Genomic DNA, 23,146 nt, shown 5'->3' with positions numbered 1-23,146 from the left:
AGGAGTTTAAGGTTCGGGAGAGCGGGAGGGAGAGTCAGGGAAAGGAATTCAGAGGGCGAGAGACCATGGGATTTTTGTCCTGATTGAAGGGAATTGCAAAAGAAGCTGGCACCTTCAGGAGCATGGTGCTGCTCAAAGCATTTGCCATTAGCTGGAAGAAGGAAAAAGAGTGCCTGTTGGAACCGAGGTTACGGTGAAAGTTATGGGAAGCTGTATTTCATCGCCCTTATGGCTGCAAGAACAAATGGTGTTTATACAAGGACCTTGGCAGTGAGAAAACAGTCATTAAACAGGAATTAAGGAGCTTGTCATCACCACTTCTTTCCAGTTACAGAAGGCAAAAGCCCTCCAAGCCTTTTTTATTGGGCCCTTGTGAGTTGTGCCGTTGGCCAAGCCAGACAGAACTGAATGGAGGAATGGCGAGGGGTGTGTGTGTGCGCGCACGCGCGCGTGTGTGCGTGTGGAGAGAGCAGGAAGCTCAGCTTACAGAACAGAAGCATGCAGAGTGTTGCCACAAGCGTGATTTTATCGTCCTTGGCACTGACGGCCAGGTGTATTTTTGTACTTCTCTGGCAGGTAACACCGCGAAAGAAATTCAAGTGTCCTGAGTGCACAGCCATTGACGGGCTTTCGCTAGACCAGACGCACATGGTGGAGAGGTGAGCGAGCCTCTAACCAAAAGTCTGCCCTAGCCTCTGATCCCCATTTCCTGCCTTGGGCCTGTTTATGGGACTTGTTGGAGATATAAGGACAGCAGCTGGTAGCCATAGTCACCTCCTTTTGCACTGTGGGAATTGGGTTAGTTCAAGCCCAGGTCACCCAAAGAATTAATTTGGAATGCTGCTCACTCAATTTGTAATGGCTAGAAGGGTCTTAAAAATATAGCTGGCCTTAAGCTCCTGAAGTCAGATTCTCCATGTGGACTAACAGTCAGCCATCCACAGTCATTTGGGTGGAGGCTAGTTAATTCCAAGAGAATATGGCATTGTTTTGCAGGGTATCTCCACGTGACAATAAAAGTTTGATTAGAAGGAATGAAACCAAACCTAGAGGCAAATTACCTTTTCTGACCAAACACCTCAAGAACAGAATGGAAAGCACAGCTCTTTACATTACAGAGTGAGAGGAGCAAGTCAGCTCTGAAATCCTCCTTTTATTTCAATTCAGTCAGTCACTCAACAAGCATACTTTTGTGTGAGACGTGATACTAAGCCTCGTAGGGGAGCGGATGTAAAGGAGTGGGAAACCTACATCTTCCCTTCGGATCGTTATAATCTTTCCCTAGACCTCACCATTCTCACTTGTATCCTCAAGGTCCCCAAGCTTGGCATCTCCTGAATCAAACCTAATTCTTCCAAAAGGCAGCTCCTTACATAAGACAACAAGCCCGGACATCCCATAGCAGTGCTGTCAGGGGACCAAAGTGCACTCAGGGAAGGTTGTAGTGGCCCTTAGAGAATGAGATATCTAGCGCAGGTGTCCACGGGTCCCATGTGGGTCTGCTGGCAGTCTTTCTGAAATCTATCCACCGTGTTAAAATCCTTAAAGCCTGGAAGATCTTTTTGTGCAGAAAGTTGTTTCACTTGGCCTGGATTCTATAATGCTTTACTCCTTCGTATTCCTACCTCTTTCCTACCCTGTAAATAATCCTTTTATCTCTTTCATATATAAATATTTTACCCAAATGACATGACTTTTATTAATTGTCAGTGTGAAATAACATATTATTGTGATTTTGGAAATATCTGTCACGGGTATCATAGTTACTACACAGTCAAGGGCGGTCACAATGACTGTCATAGCTCATTTGGAAGAGACCCCAATTATAGTTTTTTGGAGTACACGAAATTATTATTAAACCCACCTCCATTCTTTGTGTTGGGAGAATTCATAGCATTAAGCAATTGGTTGTTGAGTAGGCTGAGTTAAAATGATGGGGTTTGTATGGTGTAAGATAGGAATTTTAGGGACCAACGTTGGCCTGATAATGGCCTTGAAGTTCATGCTAAGGCTAAGCAACTCTTCTCTAGCACCACTGAGATGACCAATGTAAAGAGACTTAAAATACGGTGAGAGAGATTTAAGTTAGATATAATTATTATTAAACACTGACTACAGTAACTAAGGGAGATGCGGGGGCTTCCTGTTGGGAACAGACTTTTGAAAATAGAATAGGTGACTACCCAGATGTTGTTAGGCTTAAATCAGATTCTGTCAGAATTTATAATTAACAGCAACACACACACACACACACACACACACACACACACCTGTGTGTGTAACAATCCAAAGCTATATGTGATAAATACCATAAGGGAGGCTCAGAATGTTATAATTGGTCAGAGGAAAGAGACGTGGCTTCTCACTAGGTTGATTACTAGAATAATTTTGCAAAAGATGGCACTTGAAATAAGCCTTCAAAGATCACTAGGATCACTGGACAAGAAGAGGAGATCCCAGGCAGGGGAAACCAGGTGGTTGAAGGTTCCAGTCATCAGGTTGAAGGTGTATCTGGCAGGCAGTTAAGGGTCCGGTGTGGCTAGAGTGTAGAATTCTGTCCTGTTGGTGCTAGACCCTGAAGGACTGCCCAGTGAAGGAGCTTGAACGAACTTCTTCAGGCTCTGACATGCCGTCGAAAGTTTTTGAACAACGGAGCTTGATCAAAGTATTGTTTTGAGATTAATTTGGAAGTGGTGCAGAGTAGAATGAAGGCGAAGAAATTGACGGAAGTACATATGGAAATTGGAAGCTTGAGCTAAGTTGAGTGTGGAAAGGAAGGGATGGATTAAATATTCAGAGATGCTTTTTCACCCAAAGGAAGATATGCTAGAACTTGAAGTTATGGAGAAGGAATTTACAGAGGGAGCTTAGATGTCGAGTCAGGAAGAGCGGTAGTACCATCAACAGTGTGAATGATAATAATAATAAGTCAGGGGGAGACGGCCAGCTAAGGGAGGAGGGAACACAGATGGTTGCACCTTTAGCAGTGTAATTAACAAGGACGGGAGGAGACTTTAACCATGGGCAAAGTTGGAGAACAGTCAGGTTGGTGAAGATTTGGGGGTCTTTCCCTCTGTATGTGCAGATATAGATATGGAGCAAGCAGTTGGAAATGTGGAACCTTCAGGAAGAAGATGAAAACAAAGGTAGATATCTGAAAGACATCTTCCCAGAGATGGCCACTGACTGAAGAAAAGCCAAGGGCAGAATCTTGAGAAATTCTGACATTTAGGAGACAGAAAGAGTAATGAAAACAGAGAAGCAGCCACCAGAGAAGCCAGGAGAGACCCAGGGTCTATAGTGCACAGAAGCAAGGGAGGAGCAGGAAACATGCAGACTGGGAAAAGATCTTTGAATTAAATGGTCATTGGTGACTTTGAAAAAAAATAATGCCATGGAGCAGTGGGGCTTAAGGGTTATGGAGTGTGAGTCTGTGGTGAGGAAGTAGAGTTAGTGTATGTAGAATACCCTTTTGAGAAATTTGATCGGGAACAGAGGAAATCAATCTGGAAATCAGAAACTGATTTCAATTAAATTTCAATTAAAGATTGAATCACTAAATTATTATATAAGGCACTTAGGTCGGGAGGGAGGAAGGCATGATTTAAGCCATCATGGGTAGATCCAGAAGTGGAGTTACAGTTGTAGAATGGTTCATTTGTTGTTTTTTCTTAATAGTTCCCTGTGCAAAATTCACATTTTGCACAAAACAGTGAAGCAAGTTAACCACTTTGCAAGTTATGACCTTGTGTTGGGTTTTGTGGTTTAATAAGCTTATTTATTCTTATATTTGGGGTCTTGGAGCAGAAATCACAGTTGTGTAGGAAAGTAGCTTTTACTGCCAGCATCCATTTCCAGGATGGTCTGTTAATTCTTTAAGAGCCAGAAAACCAGAAGACTATGTAACTGTTCATTTTGACCAATAGCTTCAACAAGGTAAGGGAATATGGCAGACGGTGCTGATCTTAAGAAAAAGAACACTGTATTCTGATTCAGGCCAGTCTTTGTTCAAATTATGGATTTGTCACTTAGTAGCTATCTGACTTAAGACCATTGATTGACTTTATGCTAAACTCCAATCTCCTTATCTCCTAAAATAGGTGTATTAGTAACTATCACATTACAGTGTCCATTCATGGGTTCAACAAATATCTATTGAGCCTCTTTGTACCAAATACCGTGTTATATGCTGGGCATGAATGAAGTAATAACATATGAAAGCCTGTAGCACGATGCCTGGCAACATTATTTCCTTCCCAGTTTCCCCAGCATTAGTCCTAAAGGCTCCGGGTTACTTCAGGTAATTGCATGTGTTTACAAGGAAAACAGAAAACCATTAGTCCTTTCTCCCACAGACACTTCAGCACTTCCGAGGTAGACATTGGTGGTTCTCAGCCTGTCTGTACTGGATTATAAAACCAACCCAGGGGAGCATTTACTGACAAGGTGGCTGGACCTCTGACAGAACAACGCAAGTCACCTACCAGCCACCACCAGACTCACCGTCTACCCCAACCTGTTCCCCAACCCAGATGCCCTGTGTGAAAAGGAGGTAGACAACACTGACAGTACCTGGCCGGAGAGTTAAGGACCTTCACCACTCAGAGTAGCCGGCGGCTTCTCCAGTGCAGGCTGCATGGGGAGAAAGAAGCACTCACTAGGCCTGGGTCAGCCAGGGGCAGCCGTCAACAAGTCAGCTGGCCTGAGCCCCAGTGGCCTCCTGCCTGTGGCCCGGCCCTGTTGGCAGATCTGTTTACAGAGGAGACATTGTGCTCAGTCTTCTCCAGCGGGCCAGGGAGCCGCTATCCTCTGCCAAGAACCATGGCTCTTCTTTAATACGTACCCACCGGTACCTGTGTTGTGTGTTGGGCCCTGCTGGGCTTTGCTGGCCAGAGTCTACGGGCATAATGACTGGAAACTGGAAGAATCTGTACATGTTTGTAGGCAGAACAGCTGCCAAAAGTAAGACCTCGGAGAGACTAACTTTGTCTGCACTGCCCTGACCCTGTACCTCGAGGAGAGGGCGGCTGTTGTGCTTCCTCGGCAGCACTTTGTGGACACGCCTCGGTCTTTTCCCGGGTCCCCTCTCAGTTTGGAACCTCAGCCTCCACCTCCCGAGTCTCACAGGAGTGGTGGCAGGAGGCAAAGTCATTGCCTCTGCGTTTTGGTAGGGTGAGGGAAAGTACAGAGGCTCTCTTGCCGGTGCAGGCCTGAGCTGCACACCCAGCTCCGGCACTTTCCAGCTCTGGGGCTCAGGCCTCAGCTTTAACTTGTCGGCCCATAACAGGAAGCTGCTGTAAAACAGCCGTTGGGCATGTCAAGGGGGATACTTTAAGGAATCGATGAAATCGTGTTTGTAAATTATCTGGCACATCATAGGAGCGCAAAAGTCGTTAATTTCCAACCGCTCCACTTGGACTCTAGAATTGTGTTCATAAATAAATTTGTATCATCTCATAATTAAGATTTTTTAGCCTCAGGAGCCAGACTGCCTGGGTTTGGTGCTGCCTCTTACTGTTATTTGGCCTTTGGACATATTACTCAGCCTCTCTCTCTCTCTCTCAGTCTTCCCAGTAGAAAATTGGAATAATCATAGGACCCACCCCCTAGGGTTGTCGGGAGGTTGGAGTGGGTTCCTAATACATGTAGGGCACTTGTAAGGCAGCCTGGAGTCCATAATAAGTGTTAGTTGTTGGCTCGTGGTGGTGGACACAGGCATGTTATTAACTCCAAGAGCTCCGAATGAAGTGGTAACACGTTCTCTTAGAAACGTAAGAAGAGAAAGGAATTGAGGATAACTGGCTTCTTTATTAATTGGTTTCTTCCCCAAGCTCGGAAGACTCAAATAAAAACTTACTGATTGAAATAATTTGAAACAAAGCTCGCAGTGTCTTGGGACAGGAGAGGCTTCTGGTCGGGGTCTTGGACTTCCACCCCTCTTGGGGAAATGGTTCTGCCTCTGATTGGTGTGTTCTTACCCTAGCTGTCGGGTGCCGTGGGCCCGACTTGAGGGGAGAGAGCGCTGACCTTTCTGAAATGCATCCTTGAGGTCCCCCTGACTTCAAAAGCGGTGTTTATGGGCTTGTTTTTCCCTCTGGTCCGGATGCGGGAGCGTCCTCATTACCCGGCTGTCACACTCAGTTGGCCTGATTGACCAGAGCCGTTTCCCGCCAGCGTGCCTGACCCGCTCACCTCTGAGGAGATGGCTCATGGGCTTCAGGGGGCGGTATGGAGTCAAGGACACCGGCGTCTCCCCTCCTGCAGCCCTGCTGGGCCGCCCTGTCCCTAAGCCCTGTTTGGAAGTGAGCCTCACTGCCCATTACCTTCTGCCTTCCGTTGCTGCTGGTGTAAGGTCCTCTCTTCTGCTTTTTAAACTCCAGTGAGCTGAAGCTCGGATCCAGGCGCCCCTTCCCTCTGCACCCTTTGGCCTCTCTTTAGCTGGCAGAGACGGGGTTAAGAATTGTTCGCAGCCATCCACCTTGGTTTGAGGCCTGCTTGTAGTGACGGGGAAGAATGACTGGAATTTGAGGGGGAGGGGAAAAGAGACTGACCTCTGCACAGGTCAGTGGCCTCCCGCCAGCATCCTCTGTTCACTCTCTCCCCCTGAACTAATAGTCACAGCACCCCCAGATCACTTCTTGTGTCCACACCCTCCCAACCTTTTCTAAGAACCTGGGAGCAGGCTTGCGATACTCGGATTTCTTTTGTTGATATTGAGTAGTGTATGTATGTTGCTCTCATGTGTCGGCCCCTTGAACATTTTCTCTCTTCTCCTTACCCCTTTCCCTCTTCACCTGCCTCCCCCGCGCCCACCCAAAACCCTTCAGGTCCGAGTGCATCAACAAGTTTGCTTCAGTCTTCGGGACGATGCCGCTCAAGGTGGTGGAGCACCGAGCTGACCCTGTCCTGTACAAAGATGACTTTCCCGAGAAACTGAAGAGCTTCCCCAACATCGGCAGCTTGTGAAACCCATCAGTGACGGAGGTCTGAATGTGACGCGTGGACAAAGTAGGGGAGCACAGCCTCCCGGCACCCTGATATCAGGGTGTGGGGGACCTTCAGTTGACACACTGGACTGTGACACCTAACCTGCTTCCTCGGGAACTGGAACCTGAAGAGAGCGTCTAAGCACCTTGAGCGGTGCGTGCGCTATTCTAGTGTTTCTTATGACCCCGATGGGTTCTTGCTGGAAATGCCAAATGGGAGCCTTTGTGGCATGCTCTGGGTTTAAATGCAGCCCAGGCTCCCTTTGTTTGCAGGGAACAGTCTGAAAGGAAACTTCACTGACCCTCAGACTGTAGAGCAGACAGAACTGTCAACCATGTTCGATCTGGGGAATCGTGTAAATCGTGCCCATATCTCACCTTTAGCTATTTCAGATCAGTGACTTTTTAGGAGGAAAAGCCAAACCAAGAATTTGGCACAAAATCCCAGCAGCTTAGAGGGATTTGACGCACGCCCTAGGACCTGAGGCGCTGGACCCAGGCGTAGGTGGAGCACCCGGTGCTGAATTGGGATCCTGTAAATTCCATGAACCATTCCTCTTTGGTTTGGCTTTTTAATATGATTAAAATAATTTTTTATTCCTTTTTACAATATGTCTTAAATGCTGATTATTGGTAACCCAAGGAACTTTCTTTTTTGTGTGTATTTTACCTCCATCTTCCGGCCTTAACTCCAGTCTATTTCCAAACCTCCTACCACGTTCAGGAGGACACACAGCCAAGAGGAATATCTGGTGCCATGTGCCTCACGCAGAAGAAGATCTCCAAGCTGTAAACATGCTAAGACAAGATGTCTCCCCAAACCTCCAAAGGACTCTGTTTGCTTCTTGATCAGATCCAGTCAGTTTTTCATAGGTATTCTTAGGGAAAAACAGAGGGCCTGTAATAACCATACACTGAGTTGCTGTAGCTGGTACCGTGTTGTAAAAGTCGAGGCAGTTGTGATCCCCACCCCAAGGGGATTCCAAAATTTCCCTCCTTCTTTCGGTGTAAACTTAACGTTAGCCAGGGAGGTTCTGGCTAATGTTAAATACTGCTATAACAACTGCTTTGCCATAGTTGCTGGTATATTTAAATCATTAAATTTCAGCATTTAGTAATACTGCACATGTGTGAATTATACCTCTTTAAGCCCTGTTGATGAACAAATCTACTCTGGCAAATGTTAGATGTTATGGATTCGAAACAGATTTATCTGGCTCTAATATTAAGATTAGCCACAGTTTGGGCTTTAGCCATAACATATGTCCCCAGAACACAAAATACAGAACAATTTGCTTGGAATATGGTTATAATTACTGAAACCTAGTTGTGTGCCAGTTGAAGTCACTAATATGCCACCCATTGTTCTCTTGAGTGACATGAGGGTGAATAGTTACTGTGCTATCGATTTTAAACGTGTAGTTTTAACAAGAGTCACCTCCAATGTATTCCTATAGACTTCGAGAGGTCAGAGAAAACTTCAGGAAGTAACAAAATTGAAAGCGGGAATCATGAGTTTTACTCTCTCACACTGAGGAGCAAGAGCCTGGGACTGGTGCTGGTGGAATGGGCAAGAAGGGACAAGATGCCTCCCCGCCGTCTGTTCACGTTGCAGGTGCACACACGGAACCTGTGATTATTCCTCGTGTTGCATTCAAACACTGGTGCCTAATAAATACTTCTGATTTGAATAATTCTATTCCTGTCAGTAGGGGATATGGGAAGGCGCTTAGTCTCATATTCACAATCCTGGGGATGGTAGGATAGAAACCAAGAGAAGGGAAATTCTGTTGTCACAGATGATGAGTACTGCTAACCTTTCTGGGGTTCCTTAGCCATTTTTCCAAGATTCAGGGTGGGTGGAAGGGTTGGGCCTCACATTTAAATCCCTGCCAGAAGCCAAGAACCGGGTGAACGTTGTATACGTGCATGTATTTCACCCCCGGTATTTTCCCCTCAGCATCGTCACCTCAGATTTTCTGCTCTTTTTCCCATCACTGAATCCTCTGTCTTAGTGGCTGGCTTGTAATCCAGGTCTCCCTCTCTGAGGGTAAATATTTTCTTTCTTTTCTTTTTAAAAACTTTGTCAGCCCTTTGATTTTGGAAGAGGACCACTTCCATCGGAGATGATTGGGAGCCCCAGAGGGCTCTGTTAGTGTAACTTTATCACCTTGTTAGGAGTCACTGGACTTCTCAGGGCATTAAAATTCCATTTAAGGCACCTTACTACCCCCAGAAATATTGTGGGTTAGATCTGGCAACATAGCATAAAACAGTATCTATCGCAGAATGAGTATTATATCCTAGGTACTTGAAACAAACCTCGGAGGTTCTATCCTACGAACAGACAGGTGGTGCAGGTCACAGGGAGAAATTCGGGGCAAGAATGTAGCAGGGGATCATGATTCATGGGTTCCGAGGGGCCTGGGGACTCCACCCCTTTCTCTGTGTATTTATTTGCTGCTCACCAGCAACCCTCACCCATAAGCCTGGGTTGGGATCATCTGCCCTTGGGATGCCATAGAGCCGTGTTTCAGAAGCGGAACAATAATGCTAATTAAAATGTCATGTTCTGGCCTACAGCAGACAACAGCTGGTTTTAGATTAAGAAATCTTTTTTAAGAAATTGCATCCTGCTGGCCTGTACAGAAGATGAACCTGAGCTGGCCCTGGCCCTGGCCCAAATGTGTGCACTGAGTCACTCGCCTTTTCCCCCAGGGACCCAACTGGGATGAGCCAGTTTGGAATGCCAAGATTGGAAACACTTTTTTTGCTGGTTATCATTAGATAGTTCTTAATATTCTTATCTCGTGTGTTTTACCAGCCCTCACACGTGTTTAGGCAAAAACCTCCTTCTCTAGGAAAATTAAAGAGGAAAGCAACAACTTCTGTTCTCAGAATCTCTGGTTCTTTCCTGCAAATGATGCTCTACTGTCTCTTCTTCTTACTCAGTGTCATGAAGTTCAAAACCGACTATCCCGGTGCTCTGCCAAAGTCTGATGTACTTCCAACTGTGCTTCCAGCTTGTGGCTTTTAGGGCCAGTTTTTCTGCTGCCTTTGGGAGGCCGTGAGCATCACGCTGGGGTGTGCGACCAGGACTGGGAGCCAGAAGGGGCAAGCCGCTTTTTTGCTGTCCTCTGTTGAAGGAGTTGCTAATAACCCTGTGACCCCAGCGGCTGCCTGGAATGGTCGTCTCTGGCAGGAGTGTTTGAAAAGATGCAGGTTTCTAGCCACAGGCTCAAAAGATATGATTGCTGGGGTAAAATTCAAGACCCTTTGACGGTAGAATTCTTAAGTAGCTGAAGTAAGAGGCCGGCCGCTTGGGAAGTGGCTCAGTTCTGGCGAGACTTCGTGGCTGGGCACTGAGAGGGGCAGTCAGAGAGGGTCCCGTGGGAGCCCGGCTGGGAGGGAGAGGTTTGGGCACTTGCAGGTCTCTCACCGGCCACGCATCCTGAGCCTGGTGGGTCTCCTTCGCTTTGGGGACGGTGGCTTCTCTTGGGGCAGGCTCCCTTCTCCATCTCTTGGGGCCCAGGTTGCCTTCTGCTGCAGCAGCAGAAGCCGCAGCAGCTGCTCCTCAGGGAGCCGTGGCACAGCGAGGCGGGGACAGAGTGCTCAGTGGCCCCCGGCCTCTTCAGCCACTTCTAGGAGCCGTTCTGGCAGGAGTGCTCACCATATTGGCAGGCAGCTGCCATCCAGGAAGACTCTGGAAGCAGCTTGAGCTTCCCACTGCAGGGCCTGCAGCAGGTGAAACTGGGGGGCCTGTCTGCTCACCTCAGCCCCGTTCTGTTCCACGCCTCCCTAAGAGCCTTCCCTTCAGAATATTCAGTGACACCGTTTTCTGTTTCTGAGTTAAAATCAGGAATAGCTTGTGGCCCCATCGTGCCAACCAAGCATGGTCTGGCAATCTGCGAACAGTCTTCACTGACCTTCTCCTGGCGGAGGAAAGTGAGACAGCACTGTACTCTCAATTTTAAGGTTTCCCCTCTCTTTAGGGTGGGAGCATTCCAAGCTCAACCCACACCCTCTCATCCGCCTTTGTCAATGTCAAATGGACTGTCAGGTTTCAGCTTCAGGCTTTGTGACTTCCAGGTTCTCAGGGAGGAGGCAACTTTGTGCCATGGCTTTTTAATTCCAGACTCACTGTTGCTGGCATCACAGGGAACATGACTGGGCAGAGTTTGGCCCCTTCTCTCAGCCTTCCGGGCCTCTTTCATTTTCCAGAAACAACAGTTGAGTCACCAGCATCTGTGTCTGGCATTTCATTTCCACAATCGTACAACCTTTTCAGGGTAGAGCTTTTTCTTTTCTTCTGTTCCCAAGTGGTTGGGCCCTTGGTGGCATTTCTTCCCAGTCCCCTGAAGGGTACAGAGCTGTCAGGCAGAAGACAAAGAAAGGGAAGGATGCCTGTGTGGCGCTCGAGAGGTACCAGGCCAGCTGTGTCTGCCGGAGGCTTCTCAGCAAAGCTCCCTCTTGTCTGCAACCTCTCAGGAGCGGCACATGGGCTGAGAGGTTCCAGTAGAGCAGGGACTGGAATCCATATGTCTTAGACCCAAACCACCAGCCACTCCATCTAGAGTGCTTTCCTGTGGAAGCCTCCATAAGAGCCTTCCCTTCAGAATATGTCTATTTGGGCTTTTATTTATAGCCACCAACTTACATCATTAGCAACTATGCCCAAGAATAAACTCAAGGAATGCCTGGTTTTCTGGTAATCACAGCTGAAGCACAACCAACTAGTTACTGATCCAGGTGAGGTAAGAGGACATTCATTGGGTCGTTGAGTTTTTCTAATCATTCATCATTCATCAAAATACACTTTTTGCTGGACTCTGTGCTGGGTCCAGGAAATAGAGTTGAATAAGACTCTGTCCTGAGCTCAAGGCACTCCAACTCTACTGGGAGCTCTTGAGCTGTGTAAGATGGCATGAGCCCATCAGTGGCCAAGGACTCTGTATACCTACGTTTTAGTCCCAACTGTAAATGAAGACTCCGTTAACACCATCTTCTCCGGTGTCTGGAGGATGCAAGGGTTTTGTTTTGTTTTGTTTTTTCCCTCTTCTCTTAGCACCTTCCCCTTGAGTTGAACCCTAGCCTTCCTTGGTCTTGAGAGTCCACTCCCATGCCTCAGTTTCCTCAACTAGGAACTGGAGGCAGCAAGATCACTTAGACCCAGGATGGTGAGATGGGATGATGTATTAGATCTTTTCCCCTTCTCTCAGGGCCTTTACAAGATTGTACCTGGTGATGCTGGCAGCCGGCCCTCTTCCGGCCCCTATTTCTGTTCACCCTGTTACCAGAGAGCTTGGGGGTCTGGATCCTATCTGGCCCCGTCAGGGTGGATTACCAAATGAGTGGTTCTTTTGCCCCAGTCCCTTTCCTGAGCTATAAATAAGCCCCATGTTTATTTTCTTATGTTATTGAAATGAGCACTTGGGATCTGGGCCTCTTGACGGGTCCAGAGAGCGTCCATCCGGTGCCTGGTGAGGGCCCTGTGTGGCTGGCTGCTGTCTGAAGCTATTTGGAGTCCTATCCCCTGTGTTCTGGATGTGGCTTAATTTCAATAGTAAGGGCCGTATGTAGCCCTGTATCTGCTGATTTTCAGGTTTCAGCTTTCTGCCAGCCCCACTGTCTGCTTAGAAGTGAAGTTGTGTTTCTCATTAAGGGAATAACAGCCACAATTGAGGTAATTAACGAAAATTGTGCATTGGTGGCACAGCTCCTATAGGATTTCCAATAGTCTTTCTTTAGTAGATCCTGAGAGGCTTACCTTCATCCCCTCCCTTCTGCCTACCCTGTGCCCAGTCTCTGTTCCTTGTTTTCTGGATGTAGTCCCAATAATTTCTCTCCAAACAGCCTTGTTCTTGTCACCAGTTTGGGTCAATGTATTGACAACTTGGCCAAATGAGGATTCCATTAAGTCCATCTTCTTCAATTCTTAGGAGATGCAGGGATTTTTTTTTTTTTTTTTTGTCTCTTCTCATAGCATCTTCCAGTTGCCAGTTGTATCTTAGCCTTTCTTCAGAAGTAATAAGGATGAGTATCCATTAAAATCAGATTGATGCTCCTTTTAGTCCCCTGGCTACACCATCTTACTGGGAAGGATGACCTAGGACAGTGTTCGAATAGAAAGGAAACATCTGAACTAGGAAATGTTCTGAGTTAGGGCCTCCTAAGGAGTGATTTCTACCTTCTTCAGGCTTCAGCAACACATCAGAAGTACACAGTGAGACTATGGGCAGGACAAAACTTTGTCTGTCAGAACTTGGACTGAAGAGCATCATTCACTCTGGATGGATTGGCCTGGTAAGTCAGTAGAGAAATCTTTTTGTAGATACAACCTGACCCTGAAATATGTTAATGAAGACAATTGCACCTAACAACCAGATTTAATTCACTTTCAGAGAAGGGACCAGGAGAAAGTAAATTTTCATTCTGGTGTTTTTAGTCTACTGACTCCTAAAGATAATTTTCCTTGAGAAAATAAACCAGATGTGGTGGATTCATTCAATCAACAAATATTTGTTGAGCTTTATACCAGATACTATTCTTCATGTGAGTCTGCTGCATTGAACAGAACAACACAATGCCCCCACTTTTATCTAAAGGTTTACATTCTAAGAAGGAAGACCACCAAAACAAGTGAATGAATATAATTTCAAATGACAGTAAATGCTGTGAAGAAAATAAAGCAGAGTAAGGGGAGATAGTGGCTTGGGTGTGAGGAAGTATTTTAGATGGGTTGGTCAGAAGTGATGTTTAAGCACAGATATACATGTTGAGAAGGAGTGAACCATGAGGGTACCAGGCAATGGTAAGAGCTAGCACAAAGGCCCTCAGGCAGGACCAAGCTCAGCTTGTTTTAAGAACAGCAAGAACGCCTGTGTATTTAATGTGGAGAGCATGGGAGAGATGATGCCAGAAAAGTAGGTCAGAGCCAAATTGTGTTAGGACCATGTAGGCCAAAAGGATTCTAGATTTTTATTGTGTGTGACAGGAAAACACTGGAAGGTTTTAAGCAAAGTGGTAATACCTGAATGGTATTTTTTTTTTTTTTTAAGATAATTTCAACTAATGTGTGGAGCTCAGGCTACATGCAGCAAGAATGAAGGAAAGGAAATCAATTAGAAGGCTATTTTAGGGAGCCCAAGTGAGAGATGGTGGCTTCATTAGACTTGGATGGTAGTAGCAGGGGTAGTAAGAAGTTATGCTGGGAATAGAGTCTTATTGGACTTACTGATGAATATAGGAGAGGAAAACAATAGAGGATTCACAGCCAACTCCTAGGTTTTTGTCCTGAGTAATGGAATGATACCATTAACTGAAATATGCTGACTATGCAGGGGTGAGGGGAGGGAAGTGTTGAGAGTGAAAATCAAAGGCCTTACTTCAGACATGCTCTTTGAGTTACCTTTTGGAAACCTAAGTAGTAGTGTCATTTAAGCAGTTAGGTATCTAGAGCTCAGGGGAAAAGTTAAGACTGAATATATAGATGGGGTTTAAAACCATGAGACTGGATAAGATTGCCCAGAGAGTCAGCATAGGTAGAGAAGAGAAAAGGACTGGGACCTGATTATTGGGCCCACTCTAACCTTTATAGATAGAGAAAAAAAGGAAAACCCAGAAAAAGAGACAGAAGAGTTGCTGGTGAGTTAGGAAGAAAGCTTGAAAGATATCTGAAAGATAGACTGTGATAAATTAAAGATGTGCATTGTAAACCCTAGAGCAACCACCAAAAACATTTTTAAAAGAGGTATAGCTAATAGGCCAATATTGGAGATGGAACACCAGAAAAATCAAAAAGATGGCAGAAAAAGAAGAAAGTAAACAAGAGATGGGACCAAAAAAAAAAAAAAAAAGAGTAGACTTAAACCCAAATATATCAATAATTACATTAAATGTAAATGGCCTAAACATTCTAATTAAAGGGTAGAGATTTTTCTGAGTTAAACAGCAAGAACAATTAAATGCTATCTACAAGGAAAACACTATAAAATACAGTTAGAGTAGAAAGAGATATACTAGATAAACATGCGTCATAAGAAAAGTGGGAATGATTATATCAACGAAGGACAAAATTAACTTCAAGAATATTGAAGGGTGCCTAGGTGGTTCAGTCAGTTAAGTGTCCGACTCTTGGTTTTGGCTTGGGTCATGATCTCACAGTTCGTGAGTTCAAGTCCTGCATTGGGCTCTGTACTGACAGCATGGAGCCTGCTTGGGATTCTCTCTCTCTGCCCCTCCCCCGCTCGCATGTACACTCTCTCTCAAATAAACTTTAAAAAGAAAAACAGAATATTGCTAGGAAGGAAGAGCAATAGTTCATAATGATAAAGGAATCAATCAAGAAGACAGAACAGGTAATACTAAATTAGGCACTGAATATCAATGTTTCAAAATATATAAAGCAAAAACTAATAGCTGAACGTGAACAAGAACATGTACAATTATATTTGGATATTTCAACATTCCTCTGTTAGTAATTGATGGAACAAGTCGATAGAAAAGTAAGAAAGATATAGATGACTTGAATAATACTATCAACTGTCTTGGCTTAATTCATAGTTATAAAACACTTCATTCACTAATAACTGAATACACATTCTTCTCAAGCATACATGCAACATACACCACAAATGGGTTGCAGCATAAGTCTCAGTAATTTTTGAGGAAATGAAAACATAAAAACTATGTTCTCTGTTCACAGTGGAATTACATTAATAAAAGATATCTGTGGAAGTCCCCATTAGGTGAAAATTAACATATTTCTAATTGATATATGAGTTCACAAAGACACAAAGGAAATTAGAGACTATTTGGAGCTAAATGAAAATGAAACAATAGATCTAAATGTGTGGGATGGAGATCTATAGCTTGAAGTGCTTATGTTAGAAAGGAACTAAAATCAATTAAGCTTAAGAAACTACCTTAAGAAACTTGAAAAAGAAGAATAAAGTCCAAAGTAGAAGAAGAAAGGGGTGGAAATAAATGGAAAATGGACAAACAATGGAGAAAAATCAGTGAAACAAAAACTGGCTCTTTGAAGAAAATCAATAACTGCCTTATACTGTTCAAGGAAAAAAATGAAGATATAAATTACCAGTATCAGGAGCCAAAATGAGGACAGATTCTAAAAATATTAAAAGGGGATTCATATGAGCAACTTCATACCAATATATTCTGCAACATAGGTGAAATGGAAACAATCCTTGAAAGGCACAAAGAGATAAAATTGCCCTACGAAGAAATAGAAAATCTGAATAGTCCTGTATCTGTTAAAGCAATCAAATCCATAATTTAAAACTTCCCACAGAGAAAAACCCATAGTTTTTACTGGCAAGTTCTATCAAATAATTAAGGAGGAAATAATACCAACCTTATACAAAAACTTTTCTCAAAAAATAGAAGAGGAATAAATAAGTATAATTTACATAATGTTTTAAAAAATATATATAGAAAACATATTTCCACACAAATGTTCATAGCAGCTTTATTCACAGCAGCCAAAAACTAGAAACAACTTAAATGTTCAACAGATGATTAGATAGATGAATTGTGGTATATCCATACAATGGAATACAACTAAGCAGTAAAAAAAACAAACTATGGAGACACACAACATGGACGATTTTCCAAAACAAGTGAACAGAAGCTAAACACAAATGAGTGCACACTGTACATACACACAATATATATTCTCATATATATAAATACGTTCCACTTTTATGAAGTTTTACAACAGGTAAAACTCATCTGGAGTGATAGGGTAGATCAATGCCTGAGGCTGGGGATTGACTGGGATGAGGCACAGGGAACTTTTTGGGATCTGGGGAATATGGTGATGGTTAGCTGTGTGTATATATACCTATTTTCCCAAACTCCTCTAATTATACTTAAAATTGATGATGTAAATTATACCGCAATAAAGATTGTTTTTTAAGTGGTGGTTAAACACTGTCATCTTTCACAACTCCTCAATTTTGTTATGGACTGGTATTCCTTTCCCTTCTTAACTTGGATGTTTGCTTAAGGATTCAGGATCTAGGCTGCCTCCAGTTCCATTGCTTCAATTTAGTGTTTTCTGGTATGTTCTTGATGTGGAATGCAGACTTGCCAGCCATCCAGCTAACAGTAAATGCTTACTATGATACTTTGCCAGATGCTACAGATAAATAGGTGAGGAAGATACCATTTCCACCTTCAAGGAGCTTTTAATGGAATTAATGAATAGAGGAGATAAGTCACTTTATAATCCTATCTACTATATAAGACAGTGCATGATTAAGGGTGAATTGCACACATTCCCTGTCATGGAAGGAGAGTGTGATCATGTTTGACTTGGGAAAAGAGGTGGCACTTGAGGTGGTCTTTAGAGAATTAATAGGTAGAGATGGGCATTAGGTGGATAGGGATGTGTTGAGAAGTTGGGGCAGGCACTTTGACCTGAGGGCAGTGAAAGGAAACAAGAAGATGGGAAAATGTGATGCAAAATCCTCAACAAAATACTAGTGAACCAAGTACAACAATATCTTTAAAAAATCATACACCACCATCAAGTAGGATTTATTCCCAGGATGCAAGGGTGGTTCAATATTCGCAAAACAATCAATGTGATATGCCACATCAATAGAAGAATGGATAAAAACCATATGATCATTTCAATAGGTGCAGAAAAAGCATTTGACACAGTACAACAACCACTCATGACAAAAACCCCTCTGTAAAATAGGTCTAGAGGGAACATATCTCAGCATAAGAAAGACCTTGTGTGAAAAACCCACAGCCAAAACATCATACTCGATAAAAAACTAAGAGCTTTTCCCTGAAGGTCAGGAACAAGACAAGGATGTCCACTCTCACCACTGTTTTTCAACATAGTACTAGAAGTCCTAGCTACAGCAATCAGACAACAAAGAAATAGAAGTCCTCCAAACTGGTGAGGAAGAAGTAAAAATTTCACTATTTGCACATGACATGGTAGTATATGTAGAAAACCCTAAAGATTCCTCCCCAAAACTACTAGAACTGATCAATGAATTCAGTAGAGCTGCGGGATACAAAATCAATGTACAGAAATTAGTTGCACTCCTATACAGTAATAATGAAGCCACAGAAAGTAAAATTAAAACAATGTCATTTACACTTGCACCAAAAACCGTAAAATAATGCCTAGGGATACATTTTTCCAAGAAGGTAAAAGACCCCCATACTGAAAACTACAAGACATTAATGAAAGAAATTGAAGAAAGTACAAAAAATGGAAAGATACTCTGTTCTCATAGATTGGAAGAATTAGTATTGTTAACATGTCCATACTACCCAAAGAAATCAACAGATTTAATGCAACCCCTATTAAAATACCAACATCACTATTCACAGAACTAAAACAAATGATCCTAAAATTTGAATGGAACTACAAAAGACCTTTTGTAGCCAAAGCAATCGTGAAAAAAACAGAGGCATCACAATTCCATTTTTCAAGTTATATTACAAAGATGTAGTACTTGAAATAGTATGGTCCTGGCACAAACATAGTCACATAGATCAATGAAACAAAATGGAACACCCAGAAATAAATCCACAATTATATGGTCAATTAATATTTGACAAAGCAGGAAAGAATATCCAATGGGAAAAAGACTGTCTCTTTAACAAATGATGTTGAGAAAACTGGATAGCCACATGCTAAAGAATGAAACTGGACCACTTTCACCATCTACAAAAAATAAACTCAAAATGGATTGAAGACCTAAATGCGAGACCTGAAACCATAAAAATCCTTGAAGAAAGCACAGGCAGTAATTTCTGTGACACCTCCCGGAGCAACAGTTTTCTAGATATGTCACCTGAGGCAAGGGAAATAAAAGCAAAAATAAACAATTGGGACTACATCAAAATAAAAAGCTTCTGCACAGCAAAGGAAACAACAAAACTAAAAGGCAAGCTATGGAATGGGAGATATTTGCAAATAACTGATCAAGGGTTAGTATCCAAAATATATGAAGAACTTACAGAACTCGATACCAAAAAAAGCAAAATAATACAATTTAAAAATGGACAGAAGACATGAACATACAGTTCTCCAAAGAAGACATCCAGATGGCCAATAGACCATGTGAAAAGATGCTCAACATCAGTCATCGTCAGGGAAATGCAAATCAAACCCATAATGAGACATCACCTCACACCTGCCAGGATGGCTAAAATCAAAACCACAAGAAAGATGTGTTGGCGAGGATGTGGAGAAAGAGAAACGCTCCTGCACTGTTGGTGGGAATGCAAACTGGTGGATTTCCACTGTGGAAAACAATCTGAGGGTTTCCTCAAAAAATTGAAAATAAAACTGCCTTGTGATCAAGGAATTGCACCACTGGGTATTTACCCAAAAAATACAAGCAGTAATTCAAAGGGATACATGCACCTCCATGTTGATTGCAGCATTATCTACAATAGCCAACTATGGAAGCTGCCCAAGTGTCCATCAACTGATGAATGGGTAAAGAAGATGTGGCCTACATAAATAATGGAATATTATTCAGCCATGAAAATAGTGAAATCTTGCTATTTGCAAAGACATGGATGGAGCTAGAGAGTATAATGCTGAGTAAAATAAGTCAGAGAAAGACAAATATCATATGATTTCAGTCATATGTGGAATTTAAGAGACCAAACAAATGAGCAAAGGGGAAAATAAAGAGGCAAACCAAGAAACAGACCCTTAACTATAGAGAACACACTGATGGTTACTGGAGGGGAGGTGGGTGGAAGGAAGGGGGAGATAGGCGATGGGGATTAGAGTACACTTATGATGAAATAAAATAAAGTGATTTTAAAAATATGGGAAAGTGTAATGGATGACGTAGGTTTGCAGGAACAGTGCATCCAGTTTGGGGCGTTAGAAAATTTGAGGCTAGGGGCGCCTGGATGACTCAGTCGGTTAAGCATACAACTTGATTTCGGCTCAGGTCATGAGATCACGATTCATGAGATCCAGCCCAGCGTTGGGCTCTGTGCTGACAGCACGGAGCATGCTTGGGAGTCTCTCTCAACCCCTCCCCCGACCTGTCTCAAAAAGAAAAGAAAAGATGAGACTGGATAGGAGTTTAGGCCTAATTAAAAGGGCTGAAATGTCAGTGAGTAGATACTTCAGAGACTTTTCAGATGTTTGTTCTAGTGAAGGATGTGATCAGAGCTGGTCTTTGGCAGTCTGGCGTTGGTGTTGGTGATGGGCGGAGTGGGCGGGGACTAGGAATGGCACGTGACCACTCAGCGGTGGCCTAGGTGGAAAGCGACAAGGCACCAAATCACGTGGTTGCTGGGCACGTGTGGGAACTGCTGGCACCTGCTGAGGGCCTCTGGGAAAGGAGGATGGGGAAGAGCAGTGCTGGTCTATTTCTGTGCCTTCCCGTCACTCGTATATCACACACCAGCTGCTTGTTACACACAGAATCGTGTCCCCTGCAAAACCCCACTGAAGCCCTGACCCCTCAATGCGACTGCTTTGGCCTAGAAAGAGGTAATAAAGTTTCAGTGAGGTCCTAAGGGTGGGGTCTTAATGCGATAGGACTGGTGTCCTTTTAGAAAAGGAAGAGACACCAGAACTCTTTTCGGCACGAGCACAGAGACCAAGGCAGTGTGAGGACACAGTGAGAAAGTGACCATCTACAAGCCAGACGCTAAGCCTCACTAGAAACTGAGTCGGCCAGAACCTTGATCATGGACGTACAGCCTCCGGAGCTGTGAGACAATAACCATTATTTAAGCCACTCAGTAGATGGCGTCTTGCTCTGGCTTCTACACTGCTCACCACCCCCTCCTCAATCCCGTAAGCATAAGATCAGGGGTGCTCAGTGCTTCCCAGGCTGGTGGCCCACTTTGTGAAGCAGTACCCCAGGCTTTGGCGTCTGTCCCTTGGCCATTTGGCCAGCCCAATGGCCCTCCCCAGACCCCAGCATGCGAGATCTCTCCTGCCTGTACAGCTCTTCACTAGCTTCAAATGCTTTCATTCTCTCGGACTTCATAACTGCCTTGTGAGATAAGCTGGTTGTGCCCATTTTACAGATGAAGAAACTGAAAGTCAGAGATTGCTTGAGATAACGAAGCTGATAGGTCGTAAAATCAGTTGTTAAACCCAGGTCTCCTGTCCTCCACTTCACCACGTGGCTTCCCGGCCCGTCCTTTTCCACGCTCTTGTCTGAACAGAACTGTCTGTCCAAAGCTACCTCTGAGAGGAGACTTCACCCTTCGTCAGACTCTTCTCTTCCCTTGTCCTCCCCCCCCCCCACCACGCCTGACCACACACACACACACACACACACACACATACACATTCATTTCTTTTCATCTGTCTCCGCGGTACAGCTTGGCCTTAATGTCCTGTCTTTCTCACAGAGCCTGGGCATCACAGAGATCCACTGTGGGTAGAAGACAGAGAAGAGACAGCGGGGGTGGGGGGCCTGTGACGCCACCAAAGGAGAGCCCCCAGGGGGTGTGCCATGAACAGCATCGCCTCTGTGCCTCTGAAGTGCGCTCCGACCGGGGCTCCGGGAAGATGTCACCCAGGGCCCACAGTGGGTTTGCTCCCAACTACTTGAGGCAACACCTTACTTAACACATGGTGCACACATGGCCATACACTGGAGTTTCTTTCGGAAGTTTGCCTTCCTCAAGCCTGTTGGTCTGTGTGCAGCTGAAAAAAAAAAAAAAAAAAAAAAAAAGTCTGTTTGGAATCACAGAATTCCTGGGAAAATGTCAACTCTCACACCCCACTGTCTCTGGAGCTGGCACGCATCTCCTCCCTTCTGTGCGCACAGTGTGCGATGGCCCTATTTGGGGGAACGGGCTGTTTGTGGAGGGCCTATTGTTCCTCAGCAGCTGAGCGTGCAAGTCTGGGCCTGTGCGGGAAGAAGACCACCACCGAGGCGCCACCCCGCCCCCCAGCAGCTACCGGGGTTTCTGCTGATAAATGCCAGCTCGGTGCCTGGGCACCACTGTTTTCTGTAGCAAGACCTGGGGCAGTGGGATTGGTGAGGAACCGGAGGTGAGAGCAGCCTCTGCCGGGTTGGCTGTGGAGCCCGCCCCGAGGCAGGTGGAGGTGCAGAGGGCTTAGGGGCATTGGGACTCGGGGATGACTCCAGGTTTGAGCCCAAGACTTCGCAGAAAAGGCCTGAGATGAGCACTCTGGGGTATGAGACCTCTCGGGCTGTCTTGGGGTGCCGGCCTCGTGCTGGCTCAACCCCAGGAGCACCAGACAGAGAAGCCAGGCTTCGCGTCCTGGCTTTGGCTCAGTGCACACGAGCCCTGGAGGAACAGGGTGGGCAAGGCCCACGGCCGGGTGGCGGCTCTGAGCTCACTCCTGGCTGATCCCTAGTGGCCTGAACCCACTTCCAGCTCTCTCTACCTGAATCCCTTCTCTGACCTTCCCGGTCCCATCGTGAACCAAGCAGAGCATTGCCTCCTTCCCATCTTCCCATCTGTTCCCTCAGCTACCCAAGTATTTCCTGAAACATCCGGTGAACAGAACTGGCCTGTCTCTCCTCGGAGCCTTTTAGGCCTGTGGGGCAGTCAGGCAGATAAATAACGTACGCGGATTATGTGCTGAAATTGTATTACAAACAGCTCTGTGGGTGCACACAGGGGCCAACAGCTGACTGCGGGTGGAGGTAGGGGTGGGGGCCTGGACTTAAGGTAGAGCTTCACAGAGGGTCTTGCCATTTGGAGGAAGCCTTAGAGAACGAAGCAGACAGGAGTTCTCCTGGTGCAGGCAGCTTGCAGGGGGCAGACAGGCGTCCTAAGTGGATTGCACGTCCATTACTGCGGCCAAGTGAAAGGCCCCAGATGGTGTGGGGAGCAGTGAGCCGTCCTGGCGGCGATAGGGAAGGGCTGAGCTACAGCGGATATCGGAGGAAGCCTTGCTGGCCTTGTCTCCCAGAGTGCTGCTCAGAGGCACAGGTCCCAGGGACGGGTGACCGGGGTCACCAGGGAGGCCTGAACGACCCCGTGAAGCAGCCCCACACTCAGGCAGTCCCACTCACCTGGACTCCGGGACGCTGGGGCTGCTCAGCTCCCACAGACCAGAGCAGGGGCACGAGGCAGGCAGCATCGCGGGCACGAGGCCTTTCCCTCTCTCTGCTTCGGTTCCTGCCCTGGGACTTGGCAGTGAT

The 23,146-nt window shown here is 45.2% G+C and overlaps 1 protein-coding gene across 2 annotated transcripts in view; it reads left to right on the top strand.

Moving 5' to 3' along the window:
* Positions 1-7,596, top strand: part of EXT2 (exostosin glycosyltransferase 2) — a 146,018-nt gene extending 138,422 nt beyond the window's left edge. For both annotated transcript variants that reach the window (XM_086677631.1, XM_025928253.2), the window contains exons 13-14: positions 577-659; positions 6,828-7,596. In XM_086677631.1, the coding sequence (XP_086533757.1) occupies positions 577-659; positions 6,828-6,966 (222 nt within the window). In that variant the 3' untranslated portion in view covers positions 6,967-7,596. The remainder of the gene's footprint in view (positions 1-576; positions 660-6,827) is intronic.
* The last annotated feature ends 15,550 nt before the right edge of the window (positions 7,597-23,146 follow it).

The sequence above is a fragment of the Puma concolor genome, chromosome D1 (assembly GCF_028749965.1).
Source record: "Puma concolor isolate L17-30 chromosome D1, mPumCon1.1.hap2, whole genome shotgun sequence".
NCBI lineage: Eukaryota > Metazoa > Chordata > Mammalia > Carnivora > Felidae > Puma > Puma concolor.
Note: the sequence above shows the minus strand (reverse complement) of the source record. Positions and strands in the feature narration are given on the sequence as shown.